This window comes from Schistocerca serialis, chromosome 4, assembly GCF_023864345.2.
Source record: "Schistocerca serialis cubense isolate TAMUIC-IGC-003099 chromosome 4, iqSchSeri2.2, whole genome shotgun sequence".
Taxonomy (NCBI): domain Eukaryota; kingdom Metazoa; phylum Arthropoda; class Insecta; order Orthoptera; family Acrididae; genus Schistocerca; species Schistocerca serialis.
The window spans coordinates 57,972,584-58,000,501 of record NC_064641.1 but is presented as its reverse complement, the minus strand read 5'-3'; the positions used below and the strand labels follow the sequence as shown (position 1 = coordinate 58,000,501).

The 27,918-nt window shown below is 41.4% G+C and overlaps 1 protein-coding gene across 1 annotated transcript in view; it reads right to left on the bottom strand.

Moving 5' to 3' along the window:
- LOC126473881 (cytochrome P450 4C1-like) overlaps window positions 1-27,918 on the bottom strand; it is a 331,661-nt gene that overhangs the window by 201,628 nt on the left and 102,115 nt on the right. Inside the window, exon 2 of the mRNA XM_050101217.1 lies at window positions 14,099-14,300. Coding sequence (XP_049957174.1) covers window positions 14,099-14,300 — 202 coding nt within the window. The remainder of the gene's footprint in view (window positions 1-14,098; window positions 14,301-27,918) is intronic.

Here is a 27,918-nt window from a genome sequence, read left to right as displayed (position 1 = left end):
TATACTTTTGTGTTTAAAATCATGTGTCATTTATTAAATCCAATGGGTATGTTGGTCTTCAATGTGTTGAATCCTATACGTATACTGATGGCTGTATAATTACTGGTTGGATGTCAAAAAAGCAAATAAAAGTTGTACTTTTGTTGTGGGTGTGAGTATAGTTTCAGTCTTGGATAGCATGCATTATCGTAGTCAAGATAGACACAAAGCCAAAACCCACCACTGTTGCACAAGTTTGCATGCCCGATATCTCCACAGATTGAGATCTGTGATGAGATAAAAAAAATTATTACGATCAGTCTGAAAGGAAGCACAAGATGCCGCCAGTGACAAATATTTTTAGTAACATAAGAAGGTAGATACTAGTTGTCAGAAATCCAAAACTGAAAGACAGGTTAGAGATTCCCACATCATGTCACGACAAATTAACATTTACGCTGTCTTGGGATTCGAAAGAAGACCGATTAGGGTATAATATCCCATCAACGACGATGCCATTAGAGACAGAGCACTACGTTGGATTAGGGAATTATGGAGAAGATATTCGGGCGTTTCACTGATGTGAGTCTAGTTAGGTCAGAACGTTGTTTAGGAGAAAATGATCAATAGGTAGAGAGGCGGTCGTAAATCTCATCACGTCGAAAAAAACTAAGATGTGATCAAGAAACTTGATGTTGCTGCTACCTCTCTTCTACAAGTGGACCCTTGAATGCTACACATTTTTCCCAACTGTGTATGACTTGACAGAGATCGTGCTTGTAAAAGCCGTCATTTTGGCTGTTGAAGGTACGTACGTGTCGAAAATGATCTCGTCGCGATTCTGTAAACGCATGATCCACAATCATCTGAGGAAGGAGGATGAAGTTACTAGGTGTCATGTTAGAACACTACGATGGGTGACGCTCAGAGTTGGCTGCGACGATTTGATGCTTCGTCTTGACATCCTCCCACAGCCTCGGAAGCGATTTTGTTATGTCCGAAAATGAGTGGATCTTCGCCATTTTCGGTGGTGATGAATCCACATGTTTCCATTGCTTGCTTTTCTCCTCTGCCTCGGGATCATAGCGATACACACAGCACCCGATCATGTTGATTAGGAAGCTAAAAACGGTTATGGACCAGCCTATTCCCACGGGCATTTCCTCTGCTGCCTTGCTTTGGCGCGCTGTTTGAATCGGTGTGAACAGTCATGGAAACCTGCTGGTTGCAAACCCAGTCTCTTTGGAAATGTCGTGAGAGGTGTTGAAAACTGATTCATGACAGATTTTTTTTTCCCGTATCGCCTCGATTGTGATATGCCGCTATTGGAGCACCAGGGTCGAGACTTAACTTGTTCCTGGTGTTCCAGGGAGAGATGGCCAGCCATTTCGATCTTCGTCATTCAGAACTGACCACACCGGAAACGTCTCCTGTACCTACACTGTGCCATATAATGGTGCATTGTCGTCGTACGCTTCCACTACCTTCGCTTACAATGTGTAAGTGTTATGGTTTGAAATGATCTTTTTTAATTCCTCCATTTTCTATGATGTGTGTGTGTATTTTGTACTCGGTTTTTTGTATCTTACAGTTCTCTCCTTGAAGATGATTGTAACAATCGAATCTGGCAGAGAATAAACGTAAAGTTATACAGCTGATGGCACAAATATGCTTTTTCTGAATTTATTGGAATATTGTATAAAATTTGAAGTAAATCAGTCAAGAATTTTGCAAGATTTTTGGAAATATGTAGGCTATGTCGATCCATACGTTTATTCGAGTATCATGTACAAATCTGAAGCCGAATGGTCAAATACTTTTCGAGATTTTTGGCAACAACGTTTAGCAACTACTTGTCTTTATGCAGTAATATTATATGACTATTTGCTTACTAAAATATGTTATTTCAGACAGAAACGGCCACTTATGTATAAACATGGCTTAATTTATTACAGTGATGTATTTAGTTTTTCCATGAGGAGCATTCAGATATATTCACTGAACTTGTTAGCCTTACTGAAAAATACACTGACGAGCTAGAACATTATGACCACCTACCAAATAGCTAATATCTCCACCTTTTGCACGGATAACAACGGCGTCGCAACGAGGCATTGATAAGTCGCTTGAGGGATTTGGTACCACATCTGCACACGCAAGTAACCTAAATGCCGTAAATTCCGGGGAGAGGGGCGATGAGCTCTGACGCCATGTTCAATCACATTCCAGACGTGTTAGATTGGGTTTACTCGTAGATCTTGCGAGCTGGAGGCCATCACATCAATCGGAAATCGCTACTATGTTCCTCGAACCACTTCATCACACTCTTGGTCTTGTGACATGGCGCATTATCTTGTCGAAATATGTCACTGCCGTCGGGAAACATGATCGTCATGAAGAGGTGTACGTCGTCTGCAACTGATGTACGATACACTTTGGCCATCATGGTGCTTTCCATGAGCTCCAATGGACCCACAGATGCCCACGTGAATGTTCTCGCAGAGAATAATGGAGCCGCTGCCAGCTTGTCCCCGTCCCATAGTACAGGTGTCAAGGAGCAGATCCCCCGCAACACGACGGATTCATGCCCTCCCGTTGGCATGATGAAGAAGGTATCGGTATTCATCAGACCATGCAACTGTCTGCTACTGGACCAACGTCTGGTGCCGGAGGTAATGCGCTTATTTCAGTTACAGTTGCTGAAGTCGAGGTGTTAACATTGGTACATGCATGGGTTGTCGGCTGCGGACGCTTATCGGTAGGAGTGTCCAGTGCACTGTGTGTGCAGAAACACTTGTACTCTGCCCAGCATTGACGTCTGATGTTAGTTCCACCACAGTTCTCCAGTCCCATTTTACCAGTCTACCCAGCCTATGACGTCCGACATCTGGGTAATGAGGGTTGGCCGCCCAACCCCATGATGTCTGGATGTCGTTTTTGTTGAAGACACTCACCACAGCACTCTTCGAACACCTGACGAGTCATGGAGTTTCCGAAACGCTCGTGTCGAGCCTCTGGACCATTACAATGTGCCCTCATTCAAACTCAGAAAGATTGTGCATATTCCCCATTCTACACACACACAATACACTCACTGATAGTACATGCAGGATGGATGTGTCTGACTGGTGGTCATTTCTCTGCAGGTGACGCTGCTATCCCCTGGACGGACTTATATCGACTGTAGGTCGCTGGTCATAATGCTCTGGCTCATTAGTGTATATGCATTACCACAAAAATCATAGCCCCAAAAACAACACTATTAATAATCATTCTTCTTCGTGGCCTTCTTAGTGTATGCTCACGAGGTTAGCATATTAATTATTGAATTTGGCAATCTTAGTGGCAGATGGTGCCTGGGTGCCCTTCCTGTCATCATCCACTCTCCATTCTCCTCACCTCCTGTCCCTCTCCCCTCTCCTCCCCCAAATGAAAATTACATACTAAATATATTTCTGTTTGGTATTATCCAATGTGAAAGTGTGCAAACATTTTCTAAATGTACAAGGTGCATTCAAGTTCTAAGGCCTCCGATTTTGTTTCTCCGGACTGGAAAGAGATAGAAACATGCACATTGTTTTAAAATGAGGCCGCGTTCATTGTCAATACGTCCCAGAGATGGCAGCACCATACGGCAGATGGAATTTTACCGCCAGCGGTGAGAATGAGAACTGTTTTAAATACTTAAAATGGCTATGTTTTCCTTACTTGAACAGCGTGCAATCATTCGTTTTCTGAATTTACGTGGTGTGAAACCAATTGAAATTTATCGACAGTTGAAGGAGACATGTGATGATGGAGTTATGGATGTGTCGAAAGTGCGTTCGTGGGTGCGACAGTTTAATGAAGGCAGAACATCGTGTGACAACAAACCGAAACAACCTCGGGCTCGCACAAGCCGGTCTGACGACATGACCGAAAAAGTGGAGAGTATAGTTTTGGGGGATCGTCGAACGACTGTTGAACAGATCGCCTCCAGAGTTGGCATTTCTGTGGGTTCTGTGCACACAGTCCTGCATGACGACCTGAAAATGCGAAAAGTGTCATCCAGGTGGGTGCCACGAATGCTGACGGACGACCACATGGCTGCCCGTGTGGCATGTTGCCAAGCAATGTTGACGCACAACGACAGCATGAATGGGACTTTCTTTTCGTCGGTTGTGACAATGGATGAGACGTGGATGCCATTTTTCAATCCAGAAACAAAGCACCTGTCAGCTCAATGGAAGCACACAGATTCACCGCCACCAAAAAAATTTCAGGTAACCGCCAGTGCTGAAAAAATGATGGTGTCCATGTTCTGGGACATCGAGGGCGTAATCATTACCCATTGCGTTCCAAAGGGCACTACGATAACAGGTGCATCCTACGAAAATGTTTTGAAGAACAAATTCCTTCCTGCACTGCAACAAAAACGTCCGGGAAGGGCTGCGCGTGTGCTGTTTCACCAAGACAACGCACCCGCACATCGAGCTAACGTTACGCAACAGTTTCTTCGTGATAACAACTTTGAAGTGATTCCTCATGCTCCCTACCCACCTCGTAACTGAGGCTGGACATGGGCACCACCCAATATTCACCTAGGCCGATGCGAGAAAGTCAAATGCAGGTTAGCCGTCATCGTTAATACGCTGAGCGGAATGTGGAGATGGCGTGCCACCCAAAAAATACGCACCTGTCTATCCAGACGTGTCAACAGTAGTAGCAGTAATAATAATAGTAATCATGGGTATAGGAGTCATTACCATATACATAGTATATGATTACTTAAAAATAGGCCGTGCGATTCTAGGCGCTACAGTCTGGAGCCAAGCGACCGCTATGGTCGCAGGTTCGAATCCTACCTCGGGCATGGATGTGTGTGATGTCCTTGGGTTAGTTAGGTTTAATTAGTTCTAAGTTCTAGGCGACTGATGACCTTAGAAGTTAAGTCGCATAGTGCTCAGAGCCATTTGAACTTAAAAATGACAAAACAATGTATAGTAATAAATATGATATTTCATCATTTGTGTAAGTATGATACAATAGTTTATTACAGATATATCAAATCGAGTTTTTACCAACTTTATCACATGAAATACACTGGTGCCCATAATTAAAGCAACAAACCGCTATTTCCCCGTCCTGTGTCTAATTCACGATATAATCATACAAACTGTCAACAGATGTCCGTACGATCGTGTTCTGGACGGAAGATGCCATTTCGGTGAACAGAAAATCACGCTAACGATGACGTCATGGCACCTTTCAAACAGAATAGCTTTCTCCGGGTAGTCCTTCATCCACAATCACTGCCTACACAGCCACAGGCGGTGCAGTATGGTACACAGAAGACACCTACCAGACTCTCTGCGGTGGAGGGCCATATGAAGAATGGATGAAGGACAGTCGCAAACTCATGTAAGCAAGACGGCTTAACGCGAATTGTTCTGTTCTTTCTTGGATGTGACGACAGATTATAGAGACCAAAACTGCCTCTCAAAGACCAGGACAGCGCCGACCACGTGCGACATCAGGAAGGAAGGGCCGTTATTTGGCTGTAAGGGCACGACGGTACCGGCTTAGCACCACACAGCAATTGGCATCTGCCCTCGCAGCATCCATTGGGCGTCTATATCATCGATGCAAACGGTGTAGAGAAGGCTTCAACATAGTGGTCTTTATCGTTGGAGACCTGCTGTATGAGTGCCTCTGACGCATCTTCACAGAAGGAACCGTCTAGAGTGGAGTCGTCAACATGCCACCTGGGTCGTCGGAGAGTGGGCCAATGTTCTTTTTACAGATGAGTCCGGGTTTGGTCTGGAGAGTGATTCTCGACGGATTCGTATCTGAAGGGAATGTGGAACACGATTTCGGGACCCGAACGTTGTGGAAAGAGACCGGTATCGAGGAGGATCGCTAGTGATGTGGGCAGAGATCATGTTGATGGGTGAAGCGGAAAGGCTTAACTGCTGTCATGTATCGTGATGAGGTGTTGGCACCTCATGTACCGTTGTTGAATTCTATACAGCATGTCTGGGATGCACTAGCGAGCTGTGAGAGCGAGCAAGTCACGACATGCGTGCAGTATCTTCCATTTCCAAGAAAACATGAACCACTCGTGCTCTGTGTGATCGAGCATTATAGTCCATGTCAACATCCACCAACCACTCTACAAGACTTGCAGCAGCTCCTCAGCAAGAATGGGCGTTATTGCCTCAAATGGACATTTATGACGTTATTCACAGCATGTTCCATCGTTGTCAGGGATGTATTGCTTCCAGAGATGGTCCCACTCCATACCGAGCACAGCAACTAGATGGCTAAAAGTGTGTGCAAATCTGTTAAGTTGGAAAAAAAGAACATTTTCGCCTACTCTTATGAATGTTGCAGTTGTTTACATTCAGTGTTCATCACATTGTTTCTACTTTGCTATCATCTGTTTGTACTGTTTTGTGTCAAAATAAACGCAGCCCCGCAAAATTTACGTTTGTTGTTTTAATTTTGGACACCAGTGTAGTCTTAGGACGTGGAATATAGTGTCAGGATACACTCAGTACCGATGTAAGCAACCATATGAGACCGTGTCAGTGAGTAAACAGATAATCACTGAAAGAAAAACACCACACTTGCGCAAGATCACCTTCACACTTAACTTTGCTTAACAGCTTCCTGCAAAAATGTCCAACTATCGCACAACACTTGTTATACAAATATTTAAGTATGTAGTTACTTGAATGAACAGTTTAATTTCCACTGTTGTAAATGTTAGGTAATTGGAGCGAATCGTAATCTATACAAGCTGTTATTTCGTTTATATAAATAGCCAGGCACCACCCACAAGATAAGTTACGATGTTCATTTCATCGTTACAAAACCTGGCTTTTAAATATTAGCAGAAATTGAACCAACGCATGCCAGCACGATGGTGTACAGCTGCTATGTAATCTTTGATTCCAAAAGTAGAATTTTATACTGCTTATCCGAAGCTTAGTTAATGTCTGCTCACCAGCGTGTGCACTCCTTAACATCACAAAAGTGTATACTTGAAAAAAGAGACAGCATTCGTCGTATATTTTTTACTATTGCAAAACCGATTTTCTGTCACTGAGTGACCATCTTCAGTGCTAGAAGTTAAAAATTTTTTTCACATTACGATCAGAGAGTACAACATAGAAAATCACAATTACATCTGCATATGAACATAACACTTGTTAGAAACAAACCTATATTGTATAACTTAAATTGGGATGCACTGTTGTCAGTAAGCTTACGGCAATCACATAGACTGAGGTCGCTGCACTTGTTCAGCAGACCTCGGTGTGACGGGGCTTGACACGCCCTCTATGTGACATGTGTCACGTGAAGACATAGTATTATGAATTATTAACACTAACTAACTCTTGTACTTTTATGAATGGTGTAGTAACTCAAATTTAAAATGTACGTACAACACATAGCAGACGCAGGAGAATATCTAAAAAACATTGGCGTATTGTTTTTTAACTATAAAACATAAAATAGATCGATGATAAGTTGTTAGAGTGCAGAACATATAAAAAGCAAAAGATAATGCCAAAGAATAATAAATGAACAACATAAAAAGAGGCGCAACACAGGTCTTTCTTAAAAAACATAACACCCACCATCTGGCGTGGGAAGTCAAAAGTACAACGTTCGTAAATTATGTAACAAACGTTAATACCAAGGAGTCAAATATATAAAAAATAACGTTAATACCAAGGAGTCAAATATATAAAAAAATCACAGTACGAAACTGCCGTTACTTAATAATTAAAATACCGTGCAAATATAAGGTGTGAACAAGTAGTATACATCAATCATCGAGAAACCATCATGAGGAAGAACAAGTAATAGTGTCACTTATACCAAAATGTACATTGTACTTTAGAGAAATTAAACATAGACTATGCACGATATCCAGGACTTATTCAAATAGCAAAGGAATTGTTAACATACATTAAAAATAATTACGTAAAATGATAACTGGTTTATATTATTTTGTGTCAACGCCTACGAGATGTCGACTGTCGTAAAATTATGTTCAGTAGGCGTCCATAAGTTCAGTAAATTATAGAACAAAAAAGAAAGAAGCATCTTTTAAAAAACCGAAAAAAGATTTTTTTTAACTTCTAGCACTGAAGATGGTCACTCAGTGACAGAAAATCGATTTTGCATTAGTAAAAAATATACGACCAATGCTGTCTCTTTTTTCAAGTATACCTGTTATCTGGTCGTAGTGCACAAGACAACATGGAGTCGCCAATCAATCACAAAAGTGACAAAGTAGAATGACTATTGGAAAAAGAGGCATTCGTTCTTTGTCCAACTGTAAATGCCCTTACTTACATAACGGCCATTTTCTTACAGCCGTTACTCTTTCGTTAATTACATGCATATATTGACAATTCCATTTAATTTTATGTTTTATACACAAAAAATTTAAGTACTTAACATCTGCGCGACTGCTACGGTCGCAGGTTCGAATCCTGCCTCGGGCATGGATGTGTGTGATGTCCTTAGGTTAGTTAGGTTTAAGTAGTTCTAAGTTCTAGGGGACTTATGACCACAGATGTTGAGTCCCATAGTGCTCGGAGCCATTTGAACCATTTTTTGAACTTAACATCTTAGTCATTAAAGGGTATTATCTGAAATAGAATGGAGCATGTAGCTAATTATTTACAGTCTTTTGCGACAATTGGTAGCACGTTACAGCGTAGCTACCGTCAGATTTAGCTAGCGTTCACACAACTAACAAAACTGGCCAACGAAATTTTTTTTTAAAAAAACTTGTTTTACTTTGATAGTTGGTCTTTATAGATTTTTTTGAGCTGAATCGAAATCTAACCTTAGTTATTTCGTATCACCCATAGTTCAAAATGGTTCAAATGGCTCTGAGCACTATGGGACTTAGCTTCTGAGGTCATCAGTCCCCTAGAACTTAGAACTAATTAAACCTAACTAACCTAAGGACATCACACACATCCATGCCTGAGGCAGGATTCGAACCAGCGACCGTAGCGGCTGCACGGTTCCAGACTGTAATGCCTAAAACCGCTCGGTCACTCCGGCCGGCTCCACCCATAGTTTTCGAGCAATATGCTTTTTATTATATAGTATAAAAATCGTATGCTATACGGTAAACAAGGAAAGCAATGAAACGCTTATTACAAAATAAGCATGGTTTGTATTTACAGTAAGGTACTTAAAACAATGATATGTGTTAACAGAGGTTTCACTTGTCAGCTGGAATTGGTTTGTATTTTCTTTCCCTTTTTTCTTTGAAGCATCTTATGAAGCTTTTTCTACGATGAGTCGCTTGCTGAACTTGGTGAAGTGACCAACGGCATTCCCCACCATGTTGGTGTTCCAGCGGCCTTGCCCTGGTGAAAGCGCTCTCCTTGCTGCTCATCAACATCTCCTGTATTGTCCGGGAAGTAATCAAGTTATAGAAACCTCGTATTCTGGGTCTTTTTCATGTCCTAAGAAATTTGTAACGACTTGCTAGGATGATACCCATGCTTCTTCCTCATTTAAGGCCATAGTGGATTCAAATTTAACATAAAACAACAATTTTCTAATGTCAGATCCGACAAAGACGCTTCTTTTTAGTTTGGCTTCTAAGAGGTCTGGAAACTTTTGGCAGAGATACTTAAAACATGGTCCATCATTAGGCAAAGCCTTTACAAACTACTTCATTAGGCCCAACTTTATATGTAGACGTGGTAGGAGTACGTTTTTTGGATCTACAAGGTTTTTGCGTAGTATGTTCTTCTCATCAGGTTTTAAAGGCTCCCTCACAGGCCAGTTCTTTCTGCACCAGTGTTGGTCCCTTGCCCTGCTGTCCCATTCACACAAGAAACATGGGACTTTGGTAAAGCCAACTTGCTGACCAAGGTGCATATATATTACTTTTAGATCGCCACATATCATCCAACCATGAGCAGAATAGCCTATTTTATTTATCACTATTTCTAGGTTTTCGTAGCTTTCTTTCATGTGTACAGAATATCCAACAGGTTTAGATGCATACATGTTACCATTGTGTAATAAAACAGCCTTTAAACTAGTTTTAGATGAATCAATAAACAGACTCCAGTCTTCCTTTTTGTATTCAATACCAAACTCATTCATCATACCAGGAATGTCTGAGCAGTACACTAAATCACCTTCTTGTTGAAAAAACTTGGAAAATTGCTGCTCTCTCTTTCTGTACATGTATATGCTGGTTTAAATCATCTGGTGGTTCAGGAACCGTCAAATCGACACCATGTCCTACTGGTCGGATTGCGGACGGAAGGTTAGGGTAGCTTATTACTTTCTTGTTTTTCGAATTATGACTAGTAATATCAACACTGCAAAAGTAGCAATCATTGGAATTATTTCTTGGCTCCCTCCATATCATTCGAACAGCAAATCTAAAGGCTTCTTCTCCTTTTTGGACCATTTTCTCAATTTTCAACACACACAAAACATACCTTATGCGGCGCCCAAGATTTATCTTGATCGCTAAGTTTAGATATAAAGTATGATAGATAAATCTTTTTCACAAAGTCTGTAATGTTTCCTTGGTATTTTTTAATCACAAATTCACCAAAAATCTAACAAAAACTCTCAGCAGTGTTTTTACAACCACGATTAGACATTGTACTGAGGACATGTACAGGAAATGGGGAAGTGATGTTAGGTTGACAGTAAACAAAACACCATCTGTTAACACAAAAATAGAATCGATCATTTTTTGCCAGAAAATGTTTTTCAGCAGTGCTAATAACGTCATCTATATTCATTACGCTTCCATTTTTAAATTATTTTAACTATATAGAAGCTGTTAAATTCTTCAAAAATAGCTTAATTTAATAAATTTAACTGTAAAATTTGAAGGAATGGTGGGTGATACAGTTTTTTAAGGATCATATTTGGATTTCCCACCCAAAAAAGACATAAGGATAAGGTATTTTTGCAACTGTAATAAAAGTCTCATCAGTGTCACAAACTAGGCTATATCCTGACCCTAAATCATACACCACTTTACCATTGTAAAGTAGTAACTTAATACACACAATAGCTAGGACATGTTACCTCCATTCACAAACAAACACACACACACACACACACACACACACACAAACCTCACATTAACAATGAACATTAATTGCAATTTATTGGGCATAGTAAGATACATTACGGGTTGATAACGTTAAACTGTGAGATTAGTTCGTTCCAGGAATAGAAGATAAGTAAAAATTGTCTTCAGAATTAATTATGCAGGTTGTATTTGCATGTGAGGCTGCCGCTCAGTTCTATTCTGTCATTACTGAAACTGTACTTCGTTCCCTAAATAAAGTGTAACAGCTATCAAAATTCCTTTAATTTATCTTGATGACTGCTGAAAGTATTGAAATAGTGCACTCGGCTTGATGAAACGTGCAGAAGTGACAATGTGTGCACGAAAGTTCTCTGTTAACTTATACAAAGTAACCAAGGACCGGTTCTGGTACATTGAGCAAGCTATACAGGAAGATCCATTGATCGTGACCAAGCCAAATATCTCACGAAATAAGGGTTAATCGAAAAATCTACAAAGAACGAAACTTGTCTAGCTTGAAGGGGGAAACCAGATGGCGCTATGGTTGGACCGCTAGGTGGCGCTGCCATAGGTCAAACGGATATCAACTGCATTTTTTTAAATAGGAACCCCCATTTTTTTATTACATATTCGTGTACTACGTAGAGAAATATGAATGTTTTAGTTGGGCCACTTTTTTCGCTTTGTGATAGATGGCGCTGTAATAGTCACAAACATATGACTCACAATTTTAGACGAAGAGTTGGTAACAGGTAGGTTTTTTAAATTAAAATACAGGACGTAGGGCCAGCCGGAGTGGCCGAGCGGTTCTAGGCGCTTCAGTCTGGAACCGCGCCAACGCTACGGTCGCAGGTTCGAATCCTGCCTCGGGCATGGATGTGTGTGATGTCCTTAGGTTATTTAGGTTTAAGTAGTTCTAAGTTCTAGGGGACTGATGACCTCAGAAGTTAAGTCCCACAGTGCCCAGAGCCATTTGAACCATTTTTGAACAGAACTTAGGTACGTTTGAACATTTTATTCGGTTGTTCCAATGTGATACATGTACCTTTGTGAATTTATCATTTCTGAGAACGCATGCTGTTACAGTGTGATTACCTGTAAATACCACATTAAAGCAATAAATGCTCAAAATGCTGTCAGTCCACCTAAATGCATTTGTGGATTTGGCAATACGTGTAACGACATTCCTCTCGTCTTCTGTAATGTTCACACATGCATTGACAATGCGCTGACGCATATTGTCAGGTGTTGTCGGTAGATCACGGTAGCAAATATCCTTCAACTTTCCCCACAGAACGAAATCCGGGGACGTCAGATCTGGTGAACGTGCGGGCCGTGGTATGGTGCTTCGACGACCAATCCACCTGTCATGAAATATGCTACTCAATACCGCTTCAACCGCACGCGACTTATGTGCTGGACATCCATCATGTTGGAAGTACATCGCCATTCTGGCATGCAGTGAAACATCTTGTAGTAACATCGGTAGAGCATTACGTAGGAAATCAGCATACATTGCACCATTTAGATTGCCATAGATAAAATGGGGGCCAATTATCCTTCCTCCCATAATGCCGCACCATACATTAACCCGCCAAGGTCGTTGACGTTCCACTTGTCGCAGCCATCGTGGATTTTCCGTTGCCCAATAGTGCATATTATGCCGGTTTACGTTACCGCTGTTGGTGAATGACGCTTCATCGCTAAATAGAACGCGTGCAAAAAATCTGTCATCGTCCCGTAATTTCTCTTGTGCCCAGTGGCAGAACTGTACACGACGTTCAAAGTAGGTGCCATGCAATTCCTGGTTCATAGAAAATGGTACCGGTGCAATCGATATTGATGTAGCGTTCTCAACATCGACGTCTTCAAGATTCCCGATTCTCGCGCAGTTTGTCTGCTACTGATATGCGGATTAGCCGCGACAGCAGCTAAAACACCTACTTGGGCATCATCATTTGTTGCAGGTCGTGGTTGACGTTTCACATGTGGCTGAACACTTCCTGTTTCCTTAAATAACGTAGCTATCCGGCGAACGGTCCGGACACTTGGATGATGTCGTCCAGGATACCGAGCAGCATACGTAGCACACGCCCGTTGGGCATTTTGATCACAATAGCCATACATCAACACGATATCGACCTTTCCCGCAATTGGTAAACGGTCCATTTTAACACGGATAATGTATCACGAAGCAAATACCGTCCGTACTGGCAGAATGTTGCGTGATACCATGTACTTATACGTTTGTGACTATTACAGCGCCATCTATCACAAACCGAAAAAAGTGGTCCAATTCATATTTCTTTACGTACTACACGAATATGTAATAAAAATGGGGGGTGCTATTTAAAAAACCGCAGTTGATATCCGTTTGACCTATGACAGCGCCATCTAGCGGCCAACCATAGCGCCATTTGGTTTCCCCCTTCAAGCTAGACGAGTTTCGTTCTTTGTAGTTTTCTCATTTGACGCTTATTTCGTGAGATATTTGGCCCGGTCACTATCAATGGACCACCCTGCGTAATGAAACATGATTACACTTTTATTACAAGTGCAGGGTTTATTTTGGAAAACTCTTTATTACGCTAAACAGCGAGTGATTTTCTTTTTCAGGTAAACTTTTTCTTCTTAATGTGTATTGATTTTGTGTCATTCACGAGCTATTCCGCAATGCCAATATTTGTGTCTTATGTTGCTTGTTTTCAGTTTTATAATTGCATGGTAATTTTGTTAGTTGCAGAACCCTTTCAGCAATGACATAAAATGAAACGAATAGTCACTGACCACCACAAAAAAAGAAAAAAAATGTGCCGATTTATTTTGTTGCAAGATTTGTAATAGCACGGTGGTGATTGTTAAACACTGACAGAAGTCAATAATTCACGTTAGGTCCATATTGTACCTGCTGTCTTCGTATTTAAAAGCCTCCGATCATTTCAGTTTCTTCAATACGCAGGGAAACTCAAATGTGAGCTGTATTCCGAAAACAAATTGAAGTACAAGAGTCCCTTGCTTCATTCAACTTACCTCATTATGAAATGCAGGTTCGACAAACTTCCGATGGAGTTTCCAGACTTCGCCTTTGTTGACGAGTAGCCCATTGCCTTGGATTATGCTTAGCATGAAGCCGAGGTACGGGTCCCGTTCACGTGGTTTACTGGTCACTAATAGCCGTTGCACGTCCTCGGGTTCCGTTATCACAATGACTAGCTTTGGCCCGACGTAAAACCTGTAACGTGGCATAAGAAATACAAGTAAGTTAAGTAGTTGTAAGGAATCGCTGTTGACATGACCAAGCAAAGACACGTCTCAAGAATTCTTTGATTTTGTTATGCTTTTATTCGTCTCTACATTCTGACTTCCAATATTTCGTCGTTCAGAAAAGAATCTACTGCAATTCAGGGTATTGCAAACACAGATGGAGGTCATCGTGGTGCTGTTGTGTTTCCACAAAATGTAATGATGCAAATGTTGTTGTGCGTGTAAGTTTGAGGCGATCTTCTGACGATTAACGACCAGTTATGGATATAATGTTTGGGAGGGATACTAGTTTCTAAGAGGAGATTAGGGTACGGCGTGGGTTGGAGATGGGAGTTTGTCGGTGGAGCGTTATAGCGTTTTGGCTACACAGAAATGTCCTGCCGCCTTGCTGTAGCGAGGTGGGGATAGGTGAATTGCATCTACTGTGTAGGGCATAACTGAAGTGAGATTTAAAAAAGGGAATCCGGCTATGAGAAATGAAATTGGAATGATTTTGAGAGTACCTGTCAGCCGAATTTAAGTCAAATGTGACTGACCGAACAGTGTGAATTACTGAGGAGTATCAGCTTGCTCGAAGTGCTGGGAGTTACGATAAAACAAAGCTACCAGCGCGCTGATATCTTACACCTGTTAATCATTAAAAGATTAAGAGAAAAAGTGTAAAATTTTAGCTAAACAGTTCATTTAAAAAAGTCATACTGCACTAATTTCTGCACAAGTAAAGTAGATAAAGTGTAAGAGAGAGTCGTACATTGAAAAAGACGTCACGGTACTCTAAACCTTCACCAGTAAATCCCACTCACTAAACAGTTTTATACCTGTGCCTTAAAGACAGAACAGGAACTACTTATTAGATACCAAATATCTCTGATATTACAACATAGCTTTGACAGTTATCAGCCTATTGCCTGTGATATTTTTTTCATCGTTTTCATTGCACACAGCACTGTGTAAACCAACGCGGCCTGGATGAGAAATCCCGTGGTACGTTTGTTTATATCTAGGCTATCCGCTGTCCACAGCAGACGACACAAGAGAGGAACTTGGTTAAAAATATGACATCTACATTAAAATTCGTGTTGGATTCAGGTCACCAGGAGTATGAGCTCTCCGACAAAACATCTGATTACATACATTTAAGTTTATTACCTCAGAGTTAGTAATGCCTGTAGAAAAGCATTAGAATACCATAGCAAATATCAGTCGTTCTAATACGGTGCTGGTTTTAAGAAACGACTCGTAGTAACTCTGTCCCAAATATTACACAATAGTGAAAGAAACATAAACATGACTTAAGGGGGATGTATGTAAAATCGGACAAGAAAGGTTTTTTCCCACCAGATAGTTCTGTAGCACGTTAGAAATACTGCCACCAATTTCAGAGTTTAATTTGTGCCGCAAATGATATAAAAACCGTGTTGTTTCAACCAATGTGCAGAGCCCCGCTCTTTTTCTACACGCCTCTCTCCTTGTTTGAGCTATTTCATTATTTCCTGCCCTTCCGAAAAGACATCTATACAGTACACAAGACTGTGAGCTAGCTTGCGATGCGATTAATTACGATTCATTAAAGAAATGCAGGCGTTCTGGAACACAAGACCCGAACGAAACTTCAATAACTTCATTTAGAAGAGACGCCAAAACACAACATTTTGCTCATCTATTACAGTCGATAGTTCCTCGTAAGTTGTTTTTCTAGTGTTCATTGATAGTAACACAAAAGGAATCAGGATCAAGAATCAGGATTTGTATGAGACTAGGATTCGATGCAGGTTGCTGAAAACCTATTGAGGAAGACTGATGATGTGCATAATGCTTGTTCCGAAATGTCAGTGAAGGATATTGGCAAAAGGGCACCCCAGAAAGATAAAAGGAAAGAGCTACATGAAAACCAAGATCAAACATGTAGTTCAGGCCAAACTTTAGGTATTTGTTTGCGGCATGAACACCAATAAAATCTTTTATCTGCATTTCTTGCAAAATTCATTTTTAGTGTGTAAGGAATATTTTCTGTTGAACCATTACGTATAAAAAGTTGGACTTTGCCACAGACTAGGTACATGCCATGACACAACTTTTTGTAGCACAAAATCTTTTCAAAGTGAATTATTGTAAAATTTATTTAAATTTTTTGAAATTAAAATTACTATTTATCATATATATAAATTAAAATATTATTGCTCGAGTGCTAACACTTATACTAAAAATCTGATATACAGATTTATTTAACTAATTACTAAAACTTACCACATTATGAAAGTGATAAAAAAAAGGTTTTTGTACTCAAATAAATGTTAAATACGGGTGAACATTAATAAAATCCACAAACTGTAGGGACGGATCCCGACTGGAAACGGAGGGAAAATGGTCATATGAACACGTGTCCAGAAATGCATCGTTGCCACAGTAGATGGCGCTGACGAATGACCGTTCATCTTATCAAGTCCCTTGTTTTCCTTATGTACACTACTGGCCATTCAAATTGCTACACCACGAAGATGACGTGCTACAGACGTGAAATTTAACCGACAGTAAGAAGATGCTGTGATATGCAAATGATTAGCTTATCAGAGCATTCACACAAGGTAGGCGCCTGTGGCGACACCTAAAACGTGCTGACATGAGGAAAGTTTCCATTCGATTTCTCATACACAAACAGCAGTAGACCGGCGTTGCCTCGTGTAAGGAGGAGAAATGAGTGCCAACACGTTTCCGACTTTGATAAAGGTCGGATTGTAGCCTATCGCGATTGCGGTTTATCGTATCGCGACATTGCTGCTCGTGTTGGTCGAGATACAATGACTGTTTGCAGAATATGGAATCGGTGGGATCAGCAGGGTAATACGGAACGCCGTGATGGATCCCAAGGGCCTCGTATCACTAGCAGTCGAGATGACAGGCATCTTATCCGCATGGCTGTAACGGATCGCGCAGCCACGTCTCGATCCCTGAGTCAACATATGGGGACGTTTGCAAGACAACAACCATCTGAACGAACAGTTCGACGACGTTTGCAGCAGCATGGACTATCAGCTCGGAGACCATGGCTGCGGTTAACCTTGACGCTGCATCACAGTGAGGAGCGCCTGCGATTGTGTGCTCAAGGACGAACCTGGGTGCACGAATGGCAAAACGTCATTTTTTCGGATGAATCCAGGTTCTGTTTACGGCATCATGATGGTCGCATCCGTGTTTGGCGACATCGCGGTGAACGCACATTGGAAACGTGTATCACCTGGCGTGATGGCATGGGGTGCCATTGGTTACACGTCTCGGTCACCTCTTGTTCGCATTGACGGCACTTTGAACAGTGGACGTTACATTTCAGATGTGTTACGACCCGTGGCTCTACCCTTCATTCGATCTCTGTGAAACCCTACATTTCAGCAGGATAATGCACGATGGCATGTTGCAGGTCCTGCACGGTCCTTTCTGGATACAGAAAATGTTCGACTGCTGCCTGGCCAGCACATTCTCACCAACTGAAAACGTCTGGTCAATGTTAGCCGAGCAACTGGCTCGTCACAATACGCCAGTCACTACTCTTGATGACCTGTGGTATCGTGGTGAAGCTGCATATGCAGCTGTACCTGTACACGCCATCCAAGCTCTGTTTGACTCAATGCCCAGACATATCAAGGCCGTTATCACGGCCAGAGGTAGTTGTTCTGGGTACTGATTTCTCAGGATCTATGCACCCAAATTGCGTGAAAATGTAATCACATGTCAGGGGTTCTAGTATAATATATTAGTCCAATGAATACCCGTTTATCATCTGCATTTCTTCTTGTTGTAGCAATTTTAATGGCCAGTAGTGTATTATAGATGATCGGGTTAGTAGCGATTGTCATGCAGGATAAACGTAGTCGTACTTTGGCTTATACCACGTTGTTGGACCACGTGCTTGGAGCTCGTACTAAGGTTCGTCCCAATATGCTACGGAGCCCGGTCCTCCAGATCTGGTGTACGCACATTCCGCCGCCTCCCTGAATGTTCCTCTGTCTGAAAGGATTCCTGATCACACAAACGCCCAAAAAGGGCTTGAAGTGTCGTGTGATGTGGTTGGTGTCTTGTGAGGGCACTCGTTTTGGTACAGCCGTGCTGCCTCTTGACCGTTTCAATCTACTTGGCCGTACACAAACACCGTCTCGGCTTGTTCCCCACATGATTACTGCACCAGTGTGCTGCTTACTGAACGCTGCGTCCATTACGCAGCCTGCAACACACAAGGAATGCGCAGCATTTGGATGGAGGAACTGTCATTTCTCAGCGCCAACTGCCGTGGCAACGATGAATTTCCGGGCACATGTTTATAGGACCTTTTTTCTTCTTTTCCAAACAGGAATCCGTCCCTGCGGTTTCTCTTTTTTATTAGTGTTCACCCTTTATAATTACAAACTATGTAGAGAAACTAACTGAACGGCAATAGGGAATTTTTTAAATCTCGTTAAGGAACAAGAGTGGCCAGATGTTTGTAGCACTGATATACAGATGACAAATATAATGCTTTCCCTAACCAATTTCTCATGCTCTCTGAAAGCTGCTTTCCACTAGAACGTTCAAAACAAATTACCAGCAGTGAAAGGCAGCCTGAGTGGCTGGCTAGTGGGATAAGGATATCATGTAGAACAAAGCGGGAATTGTATCAAAATGTTAGAAGTTATCACAATCGAGCTACATTAGCACATCACAAGCAGTACTGTAAGGTGCTTTAAAATGTTATTAGGAAGGCAAAGAGTAAGTGGTATGCAAATAGAATAGGTAATTCACAGGACAGAATTAAAACCATATGACCAATCGTGAAGAAAGTGTCTCGTCAGCAGCACAATGTCGAGGATACACATTCAGCACGCAATAAAAATGTTTGAGTTACTGATAAATCAGTATAAGTCCAGTACGGTGGATCCACTTGACATCTTGTGTGTGAGGTCAGCATAAAATAACATGTTTTACAACAAAAGAGTTAAACACCTAAAGACGACAGCATAGTCTGTTGAAACCGGTTGTCTTAAATAAAAAAAATTATGCGATCTTGTGTAACCTCCCCCTCACTTATCGACCTTAATGACAGTGAAAAATGAAACCGCGTGTACCTAATGGGAGTTTTGGAAAAGCAATCGTCACCGAAGTTAACCTGTCGGTAAGGAGGGAGGAAAGGGTTACATCTAAATGAAAGGAAAAATGCAAATGAAACTGGTGGAAATTAATTTTGAAAAGGGGTAAAGTTAATAAAGAAAGTAAATGTGCGGCCGTTACGTTAACAATTAACTAGCGGTAATTAGATATTTGAGATTTGGGGGAAATCACGGTCGCCAGTCCTAAGGACAATTACTATAGTAACTGAAAAAGAAAGGTTATTACACATATAATTAACACTAGAAGCGTGGCAACTGAAGGTTGACACGTGTAGTGTGAAAACTGAAAGTTTGTCAGAAGTAATAAATTTCGCTACACTCTGACTTAATTTAGCAAAAGAATTAATAAAACCGGAAAATCGAAAGTTAATTTAGTGACTGAAGTTAATAGTGAGCTTTCTTTCTGAAGCACATCGAAATCCAGTAAAATACGGTTAGTCTTGGACTACCTCAACATTCATTTCAAAAGCAACTTGACTCTACGCAATTTAGAAACGAGAGATTTAACTTTGATCTTGAATTAAATGATTCTGAACAATTAACAATAGTAAAATGTAGTACGTACCAAGCTGAGCTGCAGTCACAGGTAAGCTAAAATACGGTAACAAAGCTCGCACTCTTAATTCGTGCTTGTGTAATCTGAATATTGTAGCCAGCTCTGAGACTTTAACTGAACTTTGAAATTAAAGCAGTGAAATGGAATTATGCTGGCGTTTGAATTTCAACGACACTCGGGTTCATTTCGGAAAAGGAAGGGACCCTGCTTGGCAATGAAATTGGGACAATGAGCAACAAAGGTTCATGCTAAGTTGCTGTAATTTTGCGAGACAAATGGAACAATTTGAAAAGCTGAGGTCTGCCATACAGTTCTGAAACTTTACGTGCTTTTAGTCTTCCTTGTTGGTTGATTGAAGGTTTGAAGCCGTCGATCGAGGAGGTGGCGACAGTCACTCATTGTCGGCCGTCGCTGTTGCAGAAGCTGGATGTTGGCGCGCCTTCTTCTTGACACGGTCACCAGGCGAAACGGGCTCTTGATGTGCGCCAGCTAATGCTTCCCGTCCGCGACACCATGTCAGAAACTATCATCGCGAGTCGAGCGCAATTACATGCTGCCAAACCCCGAAAGCGCGGCAACTCGCGGGAGCGTCACACAACACCTGCTCCACTCGCTACTCCCGCCAGACTCCCACTCTGTTCTGCCCGCGCTTCACGCGGCAGAGTTCACACTACCAAAGATCCTACACACTTTGATTCGTCACACGACCTATCGACGTAATCGTTCGATAGCAGTTTTCCCTAGGCAAGACCCAGCGTAAAAATACAAATAATATTTACGAAACAAACCAATTATACATAGACATGAGTGCATAAATATATATATACAAACAGTAAAACAATTACAATATATAAAGAGACAGAAATGTCATATCTTGAGGTAACAAAACAAGGAAAAAAATAATAGTACAATAGATGGAAATAGGAGGATATGCATTTCCGGCGTTACACGTGCCCCACATTGTCTGAGGATGTTCGTGTAACGTAAACAGACTCAGAAAATGTCCCAAAAAAGAAACAGCGGAAATGCATATGCTCAAAACATCAACAAAATTTAGCATTCGTCTAATTAATCATAAATCAATTTTTAGACCATAATAATTGAGTGGAGACACTCCTAATCTTATTCCACTCTGTCATCTTGCACAAAATAAAACAGGTTGACAACATATTAAAATTCATAGAAAACATAGAAAGTGGTTTAGCTATTCTAAAATTTTCAAAATTCCTAACCGTATCAAGAAATGGAGTACTATTTACAAAATTAACCAGAGTACATGGTCATAAAAAACAGGTATATCAAAATACGCAAATAAATAATTAAATAGACTACACATTTTATATAACCTTTTCATAATTAATATTCTCGTCACGAGAATCTACTTAACGCTAAACAAGAAAATAATATTCAGTAGATCGAAAAAAACATAAGTATTGACAACAGAATTCTTTCACATCAGCTGTCCGGGAAGAAAAACTATTCCGCCTTTCGTACTCGCAAGTACAAAGAATGCCGACAGCGGCACAAGAGCCGACAGCGGCACCGCCTCGCCAGTATTGTTGCGCCCGCCTGTGCGGCACGCTTGATCTCTCTCGCCCTTGTAACGGCATTTCCAGAACGTCCGTTTCTCTGAATTCTTTCGGTAAAACTCACTCCCGAGTAATCTCAAGGAGTCCATAAACACTATCACAGTGGATAACTCAACACTGTCCATCATCACAGGCATGTACTAGCCTGAAACTTAAAACAGCGTCTAAGTACATCGGCAATGACTAATAAAACACACATTCATGAAATCTGACAGCTATTTAAAAAATCATATTTACTTTCCTTAATCTACTGTGACTCAGCTGAAACTTAAACCCGCAGCTTGGATTTTTCAGTTGATTAGATCATGATTAAATTGATTAAAATTAAATTGATTAATCAAAATTAATTACTTATTAATTACAACTTCTTTAATGACCTTGGTCAGTCAAAAGCATGGCAATCTAGCAAATCGTTAAATCTTACACTCTATTTTACATACTGTACAAATTACCCATTCTGTGGTATTAATCAATCCTAGGTTGGTACAATTTCAGGTCTACAACCTAATAGTTTTCCAGAGCTTGGATACTCTAAGCAATAAGCATTTGTGTGAGGTATACCAATGACTTTATATGGTCCATTATAAACAAACTTAACTTTAGAGATTTCATTGTCTATCTCGCTCGATTTCTCATGAGCTTTTACAAGTACTAAGTCTCCGATTGCAAACTTAGCAAAACGCGCTTTAGCGTCATGACGACGTATGCGAGCATCGGCTTTTAGCTTCGTTACTTCTCGCAAACGATCTTTTTTCACACCAATACTAATGTCAATCCGTGGAGGGAATTTGATCATCACTTCCACTAAACTTTTACTTCTGTCATCCAACAGGATTTCCTCTGGAGAAAATCCCGTAGATTCATGTCTCAAGGTGTTCATAATTCTCTTAAATTCTGCTTCATATTTGCCCCATGCCCTATGGTTGTGATGGCAGTAGGTACGGGAAAGTCGGCCTCGTCTTTGTTCGTGTGTTACGTTTGACACACCTTCTACAATACTTTCCAATTCAGTTTCTACACTATTGTCAGTGCCGAGATTCCTCACATTACAGTAGTTCAAATTCATACCTACATCAATACCATTCGGCCAGTTAACAATGTGTATAGGCTGGTATTGCCTATGCACACCGTCTCCTGCCTCGTCAAAGCTAACTACTATCGTTTTATCTAGTGACATACATGTCAAAGTTTTGCTTTCGCAGTTAATCACTGCACGGTACTTTAATAGCCAATCTAACCCGATAATTACTTCCGTAGTTAAGTCTGGCACGACGACAAACTCTTGTTCAAATCGTGCCCCACATATCTCGAAGTTGACAAAAATCTGTTTTGTGACCGGTTTACTGGCCTTCCCAGTAGCACCGATAATTTTCACTCCTGTTACTGGCATAACTACGATGCCAGGTCTGTCTGTCAGTAACTCAAATATTTTCCCAGATACAGCACTCAATTCTGCACCGGTGTCAATCAACACGTTTAGTTGTAGGTCGTGCATATTAACAGACACTACTATCTGTCTACACTTGTCCTCGACTGTTTCTTTATTTTCCCACAGTAAATCCTCGTCTATATCCAGGTCATTCCAGAAAAAACCATCCGGCTTTGATCCTAAATCCGGTTTATCTGGCGGCTTTTTCAGCCTCTGTTCACATACAGTTTTAATTTCAACACGTTTGTCCTGAGGCTTAGTCTGTAGCTTCGCCTCCAATACCGAAACCTTTTCCTGTAACTCGTCAACTAGTGAGTGTTGCTTTGCTATCAATTCACTAATTGTCACCTTCGTTGATTCCTCTTTAATCAGATTGATCTCATCTGTCAAGCTACCTGGAGGAATGTGCCCAGTCGCATCTGAAATTACTTCCTCTGGATCTGCGCAACCCACACTGCTACCGTCTGACCGCATAACGTCAGCTCTAACCTCATACACGCTGAAATCTATGTGCTTTTCTACCAATTGTGTCCGGCTATCACTAAAATTTTCGTAATCTTTCCCCTTAATACTCTCGCAATGTTTAAACTGGAGGTTTGCGTCGGATGGGTCGGCTACTTCTACCACTATAACTTTCGGTAAAGTCTGCCGGTTAGGGCCAGAACTTTCCGTTACTCCTTCAACATCTAACTCCTGCGGGACGAAACACGACGAATCTTGCTCGTGCTCCCCATTAACATCAACTATTTCTGGTAAAGTCTGCCGGTTAGGGCCAGAACTTTCAATCACTTCACAAATACTATCTTCCTGTGGGACGAGACGCGGCAAATACTGCACGCGCTCCCCATAAACACTTCTCCCATACAGACCCCTATAATCTCTTAGTTCGTCGTATAAGCGACCGAACTGCCTTAACCAGACCTCATCCCTCTCTGCATCCCCTCGCTCGATGACGGACGTTTTATCCGACATCTGATCTTCTCTCAACAATTGCGAATCATTCTTAAACTCAATCTCCAGTTCCGCTGTGGGTATTACAGCTGGCACCTTATAATCGATTTCCGGAACACTACTTAAATTGTTCCCACTGACAGTGAATGTACCTTCTACTGCCGTGTATACAGCTGATCTACTACTTGTGGGCGCACTCCTTTCTCTTAACACTGGCACACTCTCCCGCCGTTGATTATTCCACACGGAATTTTCATACCGACGACACCTGGGTTTTCTCCTGCTATTGGGCCGCCAAAATTTCTCCACGCCCGGTCGGCCCCTCACCGGCGCGGCTAATGGTTTCCCTGTCTCGTCCCAGCAGATACGCTCCCCGGATGCTGCTGAGGCGGCTGATCACACCCTCTGGCGTCATTACTATTCTGTGAAGCCCGTATCACGTTAGTATGATACTGGTTTCCGTCATTCCTGCTATTATTTGCATTGTACCGATTGTTATTACGGTCCGAACCATTATTGTTATTGCTGCCATGGTTGCGGTATGCATTATTCCCGTGGTTATCGTTGTTGTGGTTGCTGTGGTACCCGTTGTTGTTACCACGGCCTCTGCCACTGTCGCGATTATTGCGCCAATTGTCCTCGTCCTCCACTCTTTCCAGGAAATCATTGATTGTCCTGTAATTGCTTCCTACGTATCGTTTTGTATCATCTGGAAGCTTCTTGTAGAGTTCCCAGACTATTTCGGATTCCGAGCGGCGGTCACGCAAATATTCCAACTTGCGGATCCAGCCCTCACAAAACTCCTTCATCGAACCGCGCGAATTCGCATCGAAAGGCCTCGATACGACAAATTCGCGCCAGACACTTTGCTGTTTTTGCTCTGACCAGTATTCAGCCAGAAACAAATTTTTAAATTCGTCAAAAGTCAGGTTCGTAATGTTGAGGTTTAAGCCCCAACGCTTGGCATCACCAGCCAACACATCAATAATCGCATTAATTTTTCTCTCATTAGTCCATGATCTGGGTAAAACTCTTTCACAATTTTTAATGAAATCCGTCGGGTGTATACCGCCTTTTTTCAAGGGGTCGAACCGCTCCTCTTTCGTCAACAACTCCGAACTATGTGCACAGATTGGCACATAGCTCTGTTTTTCGTCAAGTTTCCTTTCTAATTCCGACACCCTCGTAATCACTTGGCAAGTGGTTGTCGCAAGCGTTTCCACTTCCCTCTTTTTCTCTTCGCAGGTGTTAGCCTGCTTCGTCACTTTGGTATCTACTTCGGATACTAAAGCCTTTAAAGTTTCCACCTTCTGTTGATCCTCTTTTCTCACTAATTGAATTTGTTCCGTCACCTTATTCTCGATGATCGGAGCAACTGCGTCTCCTACACTTTTCTCGATTCTGCTAATTTCGGAATCAAAACGAGTATTTATGCTCGCAATTTCCGCCTGAACGCCTATCATTTCCTGTTTAAGGTTACCGATTTCGGTATTAATCACGACAATATCGTCTTTGATTTTATCAACTTTTGTGTTAACAACTTCAACATTGTTGTTAACAACATTAACAGCTTTGTTCTGATTATCTAGCATTCGTTCAATTTTTTCAGACTGAGCTACTTGCTTGGCAGCCTGAGCTGCTTGCTCGGCAGCCTGAGCTTCTTGCTTGGCAGCCTGAGCTTTAATTTCTGCCGATTGACTCTTGATTTCGTAAATCAAAACATTCAATAAATCAGTTAAATTCCCGGAAACCACCGGTTTTACTTCCGTAGCGGCTTCCTCTTTCATTGTCCCCCCGTATTCGTCATCAAGGGATTCAGATTTGATTTTCACTTCCGATTCCGAAACATTTTCTAAAGTCTGGAATTCCATTTCTGCTCTTTGTTGCGTTTCGGCGGTCGCATCTGTCATGCTAGCCGCCTGCCCCGGAACAATGGGTACCGCTGTGCGCGTTTCCCACTGTTCGACCGATTGTTCCGTATCTAAGTCTACCAAATTTTGGTAATTGTTGCCTTCACTCATTTTAATAATTTTCAATATAAATGCAAAATCTCAACTCTAATTAGGATTCCTCACACGAATATTCTCGCTGACGTATCGACCATTTCGTAACCAGTACTTTGTTACGAGATTTGCACAATGCAAAATTCGTGTCCAGAACAACCTCAAATTTGAAGATTGTCCTGTCACCAGGTCGCCACGTGTAACCTCCCCCTCACTTATCGACCTTAATGACAGTGAAAAATGAAACCGCGTGTACCTAATGGGAGTTTTGGAAAAGCAATCGTCACCGAAGTTAACCTGTCGGTAAGGAGGGAGGAAAGGGTTACATCTAAATGAAAGGAAAAATGCAAATGAAACTGGTGGAAATTAATTTTGAAAAGGGGTAAAGTTAATAAAGAAAGTAAATGTGCGGCCGTTACGTTAACAATTAACTAGCGGTAATTAGATATTTGAGATTTGGGGGAAATCACGGTCGCCAGTCCTAAGGACAATTACTATAGTAACTGAAAAAGAAAGGTTATTACACATATAATTAACACTAGAAGCGTGGCAACTGAACGTTGACACGTGTAGTGTGAAAACTGAAAGTTTGTCAGAAGTAATAAATTTCGCTACACTCTGACTTAATTTAGCAAAAGAATTAATAAAACCGGAAAATCGAAAGTTAATTTAGTGACTGAAGTTAATAGTGAGCTTTCTTTCTGAAGCACATCGAAATCCAGTAAAATACGGTTAGTCTTGGACTACCTCAACATTCATTTCAAAAGCAACTTGACTCTACGCAATTTAGAAACGAGAGATTTAACTTTGATCTTGAATTAAATGATTCTGAACAATTAACAATAGTAAAATGTAGTACGTACCAAGCTGAGCTGCAGTCACAGGTAAGCTAAAATACGGTAACAAAGCTCGCACTCTTAATTCGTGCTTGTGTAATCTGAATATTGTAGCCAGCTCTGAGACTTTAACTGAACTTTGAAATTAAAGCAGTGAAATGGAATTATGCTGGCGTTTGAATTTCAACGACACTCGGGTTCATTTCGGAAAAGGAAGGGACCCTGCTTGGCAATGAAATTGGGACAATGAGCAACAAAGGTTCATGCTAAGTTGCTGTAATTTTGCGAGACAAATGGAACAATTTGAAAAGCTGAGGTCTGCCATACAGTTCTGAAACTTTACGTGCTTTTAGTCTTCCTTGTTGGTTGATTGAAGGTTTGAAGCCGTCGATCGAGGAGGTGGCGACAGTCACTCATTGTCGGCCGTCGCTGTTGCAGAAGCTGGATGTTGGCGCGCCTTCTTCTTGACACGGTCACCAGGCGAAACGGGCTCTTGATGTGCGCCAGCTAATGCTTCCCGTCCGCGACACCATGTCAGAAACTATCATCGCGAGTCGAGCGCAATTACATGCTGCCAAACCCCGAAAGCGCGGCAACTCGCGGGAGCGTCACACAACACCTGCTCCACTCGCTACTCCCGCCAGACTCCCACTCTGTTCTGCCCGCGCTTCACGCGGCAGAGTTCACACTACCAAAGATCCTACACACTTTGATTCGTCACACGACCTATCGACGTAATCGTTCGATAGCAGTTTTCCCTAGGCAAGACCCAGCGTAAAAATACAAATAATATTTACGAAACAAACCAATTATACATAGACATGAGTGCATAAATATATATATACAAACAGTAAAACAATTACAATATATAAAGAGACAGAAATGTCATATCTTGAGGTAACAAAACAAGGAAAAAAATAATAGTACAATAGATGGAAATAGGAGGATATGCATTTCCGGCGTTACACTTGGCTGCTGAATGGTTTTTAACAATTAAACAGATCGCCCTTTACTCCTCTCAAAATGAGCAAATTCTAGAAATTTTAGATCTATTAATGTTTGCTAGAGTTAGTGAAAAGGCTGTTTA